Source organism: Mus pahari, chromosome 7, assembly GCF_900095145.1.
Source record: "Mus pahari chromosome 7, PAHARI_EIJ_v1.1, whole genome shotgun sequence".
Taxonomy (NCBI): Eukaryota; Metazoa; Chordata; class Mammalia; order Rodentia; family Muridae; genus Mus; species Mus pahari.
In genome coordinates this window covers 69,365,626-69,376,121 of record NC_034596.1, presented here as the reverse complement: position 1 = coordinate 69,376,121, position 10,496 = coordinate 69,365,626, and the positions used below count along the sequence as shown (strand labels likewise).

The 10,496-nt window shown below is 40.6% G+C and overlaps 1 protein-coding gene across 2 annotated transcripts in view; it reads right to left on the bottom strand.

The window, feature by feature from the left end:
* Positions 1-9,245, bottom strand: part of Hif1a (hypoxia inducible factor 1 subunit alpha) — a 42,812-nt gene extending 33,567 nt beyond the window's left edge. Inside the window, exon 1 of one of the 2 annotated variants that reach the window (XM_029540711.1) lies at positions 8,911-9,245. In XM_029540711.1, coding sequence (XP_029396571.1) covers positions 8,911-8,945 — 35 coding nt within the window. In that variant the 5' untranslated portion in view covers positions 8,946-9,245. The remainder of the gene's footprint in view (positions 1-8,910) is intronic. The other variant, XM_021201357.2, reaches the window with a different exon arrangement.
* Positions 9,246-10,496: the final 1,251 nt, after the last annotated feature.

The following is a 10,496-nucleotide window of genomic DNA, read 5'->3' as shown; positions in this document are numbered from 1 at the left end:
CTGGAACTCACTTTGTAGACCAGGCTGGCCTCGAACTCAGAAATCCGCCTGCCTCTGCCTCCCGAGTGCTGGGATTAAAGGCATGCGCCACCACGCCCAGCTCCAGATAGTAAAATCTTATGGTTCCCTAAATACCATCCAACTTTTTTTTTCTTTGAGACATGGTTTCTCACTGGCCTGGAACTCATAAGTAGGCTAGAGGGGCTGACCCAGCAAGCATCAAGGATCTTCCTGTTCTTGTTTCCCATTGCTACTATTACAAGTATGTGCTATACTGTAGCCAGCTTTTAAAACAGGGGTTCTAGGAATTGAATTCAATCTTTCTATAAACACTTAGTACTAACTAAACTATCTGCCTAGCTGTTCATTTAAGTTAGTTTTAATTTTAAAAAGCACAGTATGACTAGGATGACAACTAAATACAGCCACCTCCATGACTAGTTTAAATGCCTGGAATTTATTAAACAAAATCCTGAGCTGGGTGGTGGTGGTGCACACCTTTAATCTCAGCATGTGGGAGGCAGAGGCAGGTGAATTTCTAAGTTCGAGGCCAGCCTGGTCTACAAAGAGAGTTCCAGGACAGCCAGAGCTATACAGAGAAACCCTGTCTCAAAAAAACCAAAACCCAAAACCCCCCCAAAAAAAAAAAAAAAAAAAATCCTGAAGCCAGCCATGAGACCTCTGGGCAAAAGTGATGCTGATGTCTGCTATGAATATGGGAGGAGGTGGTTGTGCCTGCCTTGCTACTGTTTGTTACTGTTACCCTTACCAAGGTGTAAGTAAGTTTTGTGGAGAAAATAGGAAGAGAATTTAGGTACCTATGAAGGTCAGAGTATTTATTACCTTTTAATTTTCTTCTTTTTAGGCAATGAAAAGGAAAAAATACAGGTGAAGTGAAACAAAGAATCAAAGGGAACCAAAAAAGGCTCAGACCAAGGAGTCAGACGTCTGAAGAACAGAGCCTCCAGAATGCAGGAACTCCAGACAGGGAATAGCTTGTGGACTTTGCGTGGTGATAGACAATCAATCAAAACAGAAGAAACGTTACACTTCAGCAGTTGCTGAGGTCATGTGCCTTCCTTTTTGTCTTTAGAGACCTACATTACAGGTCTGAAACACCTAATGTTCTCAAGTGGAAATATGGCACTCTGATGGCATTCAAAAGAAGATTTATGGTATACATTTAATAGATTTTAAACAGACTCCATAGATTTTAAAGCTTTTTTTTCCACCATAGATTATGTTTACCATATGTAATTTATATTCATTGATAAAATCTAATCGATCTCCAACTAAAGGTCATCAATTATGCTTTAAATTAAAACTTCAACATTAAATTCATTGTAAGACTTAAAAGCTCAAAATTTAAAGCAAGTATAATTTCATATTAGATATTAAATGATATTTATTTGTACTACTTAAAGCACTATGTGCTTTTTAAAAAGATATTCTCAAAATTAACATCATATTAATTCAAGAAGAGAGGAAATTCAGTGGATCAAATACTGAATGTTAATATTTCTTGGAGGTAACTGTAAGAATGTATATGCTTCAGGATAAGGTCAATGATACATTAATCTCCACTAAACAATTTTTGTTCTATTTCATGCTTTGATTTTCTGAGACAGGACCACTATATAGCCCAGGCTAGCCTCAGACTTGGCAATCTTCTTGTCTCAGCTTCCAGAGTGTTGAATCATATAGGCTTGTACCACCACTTCCAGCTTTTAATAGTTTTTGTTTGTTTGTTTTTACTAATTTTCAACTTTCTCGTATCGAGGCCAGCCTGGTCTATAAAGTGAGTTCCAGGACAGCCAGGGCTATACAGAGAAACCCTGTCTCGAAAAAAATAAAATAAAATAACAAAATCTAAAAGCAACGCCAAACACAAGGAACGGCTAGTAATACCAAATAAGAACAGCAAACATTATAATACAAATATTAGGTCACACTAACTAATTAATAATAAAGCTGAGTTTTAAACTTAGGCACTCTTTTTTTTTTTTTTTTTTTTTTTTGAGACAAGGTCTCTCAAAGCTCTGTCTATCCTGGAACTCGCTATGTAGACCAGGCTGGCCTCAAATTCCCAGAGATCTGCCTGCCTCTGCTTCCTTAGTGCTAGGATTAGAGCTGTGCATACTACCTGCATAAACCCAGGCTCTCTTAATTGAAGTGATTTTACTCATAAAAAAGACCATCTCTTTAGTGCCCCATACACTATAAAAGCACGTGATTAAAATACAAACAGGAAAATACAAACAGGAAATGAACACAATGTGAAAAAGGACATGAAAGAATACAAAAGAGGATAATTTTAGCTATAGCTAGTGAAATCTTATCTGTGTGCTTATATTAAAAACCAGATTTGGGGGTGAGAGGGAGACGGTTCAGTCACTAAAGTGCTTGACACATAAGCATAAAAACCCAAATTCAAGCCGGGCGTGGTGGCGCACGCCTTTAATCCCAGCACTCGGGAGGCAGAGGCAGGTGGATTTCTGAGTTCGAGGCCAGCCTGGTCTACAGAGTGACTTCCAGGACAGCCAAGGCTACACAGAGAAACCCTGTCTTGAAAAACCAAAAAAAAAAAACCAAGAAAACAACCAAAAACCACCCAAATTCAATCTCCAGAAAAGTCAGGTTTGGTATTGCACTCTTGCAATCTCAGTGCTGGGGAGGCAGAGATAGGCAGATCCCTGGAGCTCACTGAACATCTAGTGAGCCCTAGGTCCCAAGTAGGAGACCCTGCCTCAAAAACATGTTGCATAGTTTCTGAGCTATGACACTGGAGGATGGCCTCTAACCTTTACATACATACATATATATAATAGCACCTGTGCATTTGTGTACATACACATAAACACACACAAGACAAATATTAAATGTTAATAGTAATCTTTAAGTGACAAAATTACAAGCATACTTTTTACATACTTTTAGGTATTTCACTAATGTCTGGTACGCTTTTGAACAATCATTTTTTAAGATTATTTAAATTCAGGGCTATTTAGTGTCTTGTTCATAATAGCACATATTATAGTAATTAAAAGGAATGAAGTAGCTCTTATAACTAGCATTGAAAGACAGTCAAGATAGTATTAAAGGAAAAAAGACTGAATGAAGAAATACGTATAAAACAAGGCGGGAGCAGAACACATAACAGTCCACTCATGTAAATAGGAAATTATGTGAATTAAAATTATCTCAGGGACATATTAAACTGTAGGAGTAATTGCTCTCTTAACCTGCAGTATGGAAGTAAACTTTCAGTTTTTCTTTTACTCTTATTTATAATTCAGGATTTTTTTAAACAATGAAACACAAATTGCATAAATTGTATAGTAAAAGAAAATTTTAAATATTCTCTGAGAAGGCTTGTATTGTAGTCTGGCCATAAAAACCTAAAGGTCAGATCTTAAGTTTTATCCAAATTTTTCAAGAGATTCTGGAATGTTCTTTGTTTACTATAGCAGAATTGAATTGGTTACCTTAAGGCAGCAAATAGAACCCAATAGCAGCCTGTTCATTCTAAGCTTGCAACACTATGGTTGTCCCAAGGATGACCTTTCCAGTAGGTGAACTATTTAAAGCAGTATTTCTATTTTAATCACTGTTATTCCATCAGCAAAATGACTTCACAGTTAACAGCTATCAATATTTTATTTGATATATAACATATTTTCATAAGGATGCATATATTTAATGCACGTAACACAAGAAACAGACATGAGAAGTATTTTACCCATTGTTACACAGTGGAATCTTTGGCAGTCAGGCTTCCGAGAACATGCAGTTACCCACTTGAGAGAGACGGGTGAAACACACATATTCAATAATGAATATGAAATATAAAACTGAAACAAGATTGAATACTCTCCACTTGTTTATCTAGCAGATCTTCCGCAACAATACACAGATGCTTCATGTTTCCTCAGTGTTCTGAGCACAGATAAGTGAGAGGCATTTTTAATATACCTTAAAGGATACTAACTTACTTCCCAGGCCTTGGACATATTACACAGCCATGTTTATCAATAAAATATGTCCTCTAGTCTGATTCTGATAAATAGAAAAAGTATCAAAAAGGTGANAAAAATTAAAATTCAAAATTAAAAAACGTATGAGAATTCCAAAGCATAAGAACAGTTTTTATGAAAAATAACCAGGGGGTACAGGAAAACTTTAAAAAAAAAAAAAAAGCAGCCTTTAAAATCCTCTGTATTCTCTTTGCTCATTTAATTGTCCATCAGTTGTTTGATTTGTTCACTCGAATACTTAGAGCTCATGTGCATCCGTATTCCCTATTAGATGTTCTTCAAACTCAGTCTATTTGGGACTTTGCCTATAGAAACACATACCCAATTTTAGAATGGAAAACAGGAGGTATCTCTTTATAGAAACTTGCTTGGTATCTAAATTTATAAGAAAAGGCCCACAAGAACTAAAACACTACTTTAAGAATCCAAGTTTCCCCTTAAACTCTGCTTACTTTTATCAGTGTTGTCAGTTGGGCAAACTTATCTTCACAAACTATCAGGATAAAGGGGCAAGTATATAACATTTGTAATTCATCACTGAAAACAGCACCACTGAAGCACACTTACTTTGTCTAATTATGACAATTCTAAACATAAGCTATGTTCCACCACTAGCTTTTTCCTATTAACAAGGAAAATAAAATTCAAAATGATACCTTAAAATAATCTTTATATTTAGTATTCCAACCAAGTAGAATTTAACAAGAAAACACTAATAAATGATAGTGGAGATGGGCAGAACAACTAAACGGGAACATTTTGTTTTATAAAATGATACCATTTTAATTACTATCTTAAATGGGGTTTTATCTTCAATAGAAGAGGCATATATTAGTTGACACTAAATATTTCTGAGAAAATTTTAAGAGACCAACTCTTTCCAGGTTACTAGAAAAAATTCACTCCTACTTTAAAGGTATTTAACATTCTTTTTAAAAGCTTTTACTTACAAACTGTTCTTTGACATTTTGTTCTGTTTGTAAATGAATCATCATCTGAGGTAAATTCCACAAAAAGGCAAAACCTACCATGATTCTAGTTACATGAGGTATCTATCTAGAGTACTCAGGTTTATGATTCAGAGATTCAGAATGGTGGCACAAGAAGCTAAAGCTAGTGGGAAACTGGGAGCTGTAAAATGGCCATAGATTCTGTTTTGCAAGAAGAAAAAGTTGGTTACATGACAAAATTTGCCACAGCCAAAATTTACACTTAGAAATGGCTAGACCAGAATAGGTTGTTAGTTTTTTAAACAACTAAATAAGACAAACACAATCACTTTAAACACTATAGAAAGTCATGTAGTAATCTCTTTTGATTTTTGTTTTACAATTTGGATGAGTCTTTTTATTTTTATTGGAGAAACCATGAACTTTAATATCAAATTCAATACACATACCAAGTAGTTCATTCTTGATACCTCAAGAGATGGAAACAAAATTGCTATAATTAAATTTTTATGATTAAACATTCTCCCTATACTTTTACCAAAAATGCTGAGCAATGACAACATTGACTTGTTAAATTCTTTTTCAAACCCTTCAGAGTCAAGCAGAAAACATGCAATAAATACCTATACTACAAGCAGGAGATGGCTAGGTAAAACCTGCCTATTGCTGTCTAGTCCCAAAGGGAGGGGTACTGAAACAAAGTAACTTTTTTCTTGTAAGTTAAAATCAGTTTCTTGGTGGGAAGGTAGTTCAACCCCACAGATACATTTAGGTTACTTTCTCTTGATGAGGAGACAGACTTTTAAAAAAAATGTCATGAGTGTTTCAGATATCCATCTTTTAACCTAAATATCTAATATTCATGTATGCAAATAATTATCATACAACCAACATCATAAACTTTTAAATTCTTGACAACAACAAAAGTCAAGAGACTAATCTGCCTTAGCCTCCTATATATCATCCTTGGCATACAAAACACTGGAATGTAAGAACAATGTCTAAACCTTGAGCCTGCACACCATCAGAAAGTTGGGACAATCTCTAGACTTCACAAGGTGCTTTTGGAGTGGATTGGAACATGTTAAAATACCCTGACAACTAAGTAACCCTAAATAAGAAAGTGTACTAAGCACCATATTGCTATTAAATTCCTGCAGGAAATAGTATTTATATTTGCCTACTCAAAACCTGAGCATCAGAACAAGGAAAAAAAAAGTAAGCTACTACCAGTTCTAAACCTACATTCCCTTAGGTCTCTCTTGCTAGAGTGAACAGCATGATTAGCATATGCTTATGACTAGAGCCCAGAGTAGATTCAGAATGACCTATTTAGGGAAGAAACAATGGGATGGGGAACTACAGTGAGGTGCCTAAAGTCTATCATATGCTCAGTCAAACAACTGATGCTAGATGCCATGGTCCAAGGACAGGGCTTCTTCAGGAAAGAACTCTTTCCAGCCTTTCAATTCAGAGCCAGTCTTCTCATTTTTTGATACGAAAAAAAATGCATGAAAGCACAGAAGAAAGGTTTGAAGATTATGAAAGTCTGAACTATAACAGACTGTTATAGATGTTATAACAGTTAACATCTATTTTCAAGTATATAAAATGTTACAAAGCCTCCCATTCCATATGCTGGCCTAAGGGCTTTAAATACATTATCTTATTATTTTCAGAAGGGTAGTATTATCCTCTTGCGGGGGGGGGGGACATATAATCCACAAGTATTCAGTAACTTGCCAACAATCACAAGTGGAAAGGCTTGGGACCCCAACTTGTGGGTATCCATCTACTCCTGAATTCCTACCCTCTAAATCAGTAGACTACTGATTCCTCAAACAAGGGGGAAAGCTAAATTTTATTAATAAATGAATTTCTTGACTTTTAGTGATCAAAACTAAAAAGGGGAAATTAAGAAATGTCTTTAAGAGATTTTACTTTAGTGACTCAATTTTTTTTTGGGGGGGGGCTTTGAAAAGTTTAGCTAGAAACAGAATGAGCTTGACATTCTTCTGAAATCTAAGAATCCACACACATACTAGGTCAATCAAGTTCAGCCCCAACAGCTAAGAGTCAACAGCACATACCTACTATTAAATCTATTATGCATTTTCTCTTCTGCTTTCTTCTATACGCTATTAAAAAAAGCAAAATCCTTTCCCCCACGTTCACTTTGGAGGCTCATTTAAGGTGGAATAATTGGAGAAAAATTTTTTTTACTTCTCAATCTTTCAACGAAATTGTGATTACAAAAAGACATATTTAATAAATGGCACCTAAGGGTTGTTGAGTGGCCCATCACTCGTTTATCTTTTAGTGATATTAAGAACCTCTATATTAAGAAATATAATCCCATCTGATCTAAAGCTGCTAACATCTCAAACGAGAAAAAAATTAAATTAACAGATGGCTCTGAGGAAAGCCTAAAAACCATTTAGAACTGGGCCCAATACACAACTAACTTACTTATCCACTATGAAACTACTTTTGATTTAAAATTAAAAAAAAAAAAAAATCAGCGTATATGAAAGAGAAGTGATTGGTGTATAACTTGGTGTATTGTATTAATATATTTAGCATTTAATAAGGATAGTAAGTACACAATGGCAATTTGCCTAAGGTTTAGAGAATAGCAGCCCATCATTTCATCAAAAGCATTGTAGTCACTTCTGCAAAATTAATTGCAACTAATTCTGGTAACTCTGGAGTTGAGTCTAGACTTGCATGATCACTTTAAAACATTTCCAAAGTGCTTCCTTTGGGTGCATACAAACTAAGACCTGGACGTTCTATGGAATAAAGACCAAGACAAGGAAGGGATGTCCAGAACAGCAGGAAAATGAATGTTTATCTCTTCTGTTGATATGGATAAGGGGAATTAATCTCTTCCAGAAGACTAGAAGGACTTAACAGTAAATTAAACCAGCCTTGTAACCACAGCTCTTACTACAAACCTTCAACTCCTTAAACTGACTTTCTCAAGGTTAAAATATCGAAGTAGACAAAATTGTGTGCTGGCGGCAGGAGTCGATCTTACCACTAGCTATACTCAATTCTATAATGTTCTCCTTAGACTCAAACCACAAGATGTTTCATAAACTCACACTGAATTCTCATAGAAGATTTCACACTTCAGATGGTTTTTGGATACAATTCTTTTCAGGTGTTCCAATAAATTTGCAGTATTTTAACCGACGGCTTTCATTATATACAGCGCCCCCCCCCCATTTAAATTATCGGCCTAAGTTTAACCAAAACTATCCGTAAGTTATTTTCAGGAGTGAACGAGGCATCCACATATTGATACATAACATCTGGGCTCTCCTGACAGGTGATGCAAACACAAGTTTGTAGAAACTGGAAGTTGTTTAAAATGATGCCATTTTCCTAAATTCCCGTTACTCTGATGGAGGCAAGTTTTTCCAGATTACAACCAAACCCGCACGTGCAAACTAGAAAGTTAGCGTCTTCGGGGCCCCCCGAAGAAACTCCCTAACCTACAAAAGCAGCGGCGGCCGCGGCGCAGCGAGGCGGCTCGGGGGAACCCCGGCTCGGCCTCGGAGGGCCTCGACCCCAGGAAGCTGGCAGCGCGCACAGGGTCCGCCCGGGGCCGGCTGCTCGCGGCTAACGCGAAGGACGGGGCGGGAAGGCGCGGGAGCGAGGGGCGTCCTCGGCTCTGGCCGGCTCGGCCGGATGGGCGCGCGGGGCAGGCTGGGCTGCGACGGCGCGGGGCGGGCGTCCGGGGCGGAGACCCCAGCCCCGCCGAGCGCTGGGCCCGCGACTCCCACCCCCCGCGCCAAGATGGCGACGTGGACCGCGGGGGAGCCCGGCGCGTGAGGCTGGGGTGGGGGGGACGGGAGAGGAGCGGAGACAAAAAAAAAAAAAAAAAAAGCCAGCCCACGGAACGCGGCGGCCCGGCTTACTTTTTCTTCTCGTTCTCGCCGCCGGCGCCCTCCATGGCGAATCGGTGCCCGCGTTGTCTTCCCGGCCGGCGGCCCCCGGGCTCGCTCGGGCCTAAGCGCCGGCTCTGTCTGCACGCGCGGAGAAAGGGACAAGTCCAGAGGCGGAACGCCCCCCCGGGACGGCGAGGCGGGAGCTGCAGGCTGTGCTCGCCGAGCTCCGGCTCGGGTTCCTGGGCGCTGCTCCGGCTAGCTTGTCAAGGCCCGGCTAGACACTGCCCGCGACGGCAGCGAGGACGGTCCTCGCGTCCCCTCGGCCGAGGAGGCTCTGTGCACTGAGGCGCTGAGGCAGCGGCAGGGGGCGGGCAAGGGCGGAGGCGCGCTCGGGCGCGCGGCGAGGGGAGGGAAAGCCGAGGGTGCGCGTTCCCGCTCAGCAGCCTCCCCCCCCCCGACGCGCGCGCCCGCGGGCCCGCCTCACCTGAGCGGAGGCGGGTTCCCGGAGAGCCAATGGTGAAGGACGCAGGCGGCCAGACCCCACCCCAGCCCACGTTGCTCTCAGCCAATCAGGAGGAGGTCAGCTGAGCCCCAGCTGGGACGAGCTGCCCGGCTCACGTGCTCGTCTGTGTGCGGCTAGGGAGGGAAGAGAAAGGGGCGAGCGACGGGTGCGGCTGAGCTCAGGTCTGGGGGGGCACTCTCGCGGCTTCCATGGAAAGCTGCGTCTGGCTTTGGGAGGCGCTGCTGGAGCGAGTGGGCTGCCAAGCCTGGGTCCGAGCCTGGCTCATACTGCCCTGGCTCTCTATAGAGTTCTCTGAGGCTCGCTTACTCCTTAGCTGCGTGGCTGGACCCGGTCGCCGCCCATCCCGCCTGAGTTTCCAGTTGCAAAAAAAAAAAAAAAAAAGCCAACTTTGCGTTCTGGCAGCCAGCCCTCCTGGTGTTAGAGTGGGGTCCCTCCTTCCCAGGTGACCGGACGCAGCTCAGTCTCTGCTCTCTGCCACAGAACGAGGGAAGCCTCCAAGTGATTAAGATTTTTCTGGGCCAAAGTTTGACTACTGAGCAAATGCAAATAAAAATATATAACAAATCCGTCTTGCAAAACCTCTCAAGGGGAGTGAAGTTGCAGGGCCATTTAAAAATAAACTATCTTAAGCATTTACAAATAAACAACAGCTTCAATAAGTGAGAGCACAAGCCTGAATTTGACAAGACAGGAGAAGGCTTTGGATAAACTTACTTTGTTTTCATGTTGCTTTAAAAAATGACAAAGATAATCTTAAATGGATGCAGAAAAGGTGCAAGTCTTGTTTCAGACTGAGTCTAGTTCACTGTTTAGACTGAAAGAAGAACGAGTCCTCCAACTTACAGACCTTAACAGGACGGCTCACCGGCTATGCTGGGAGCTATGGGTTCAAGCAATCACTTTTGGTTGGTCTTTGGAAGCATAAATGTTAGGTCTGTGGGTATGGTGTTTGTTCGTTTGTTTGTTTTTAAAGTATTCCAAGCCCAACAAAGGAATACTGCGCGCCCGTGTACACACACACACACACACACACACACACACACACACACGTGTTGTAGACACAGCTGAGTCTGAATCTGGGGTCTCTGAAACT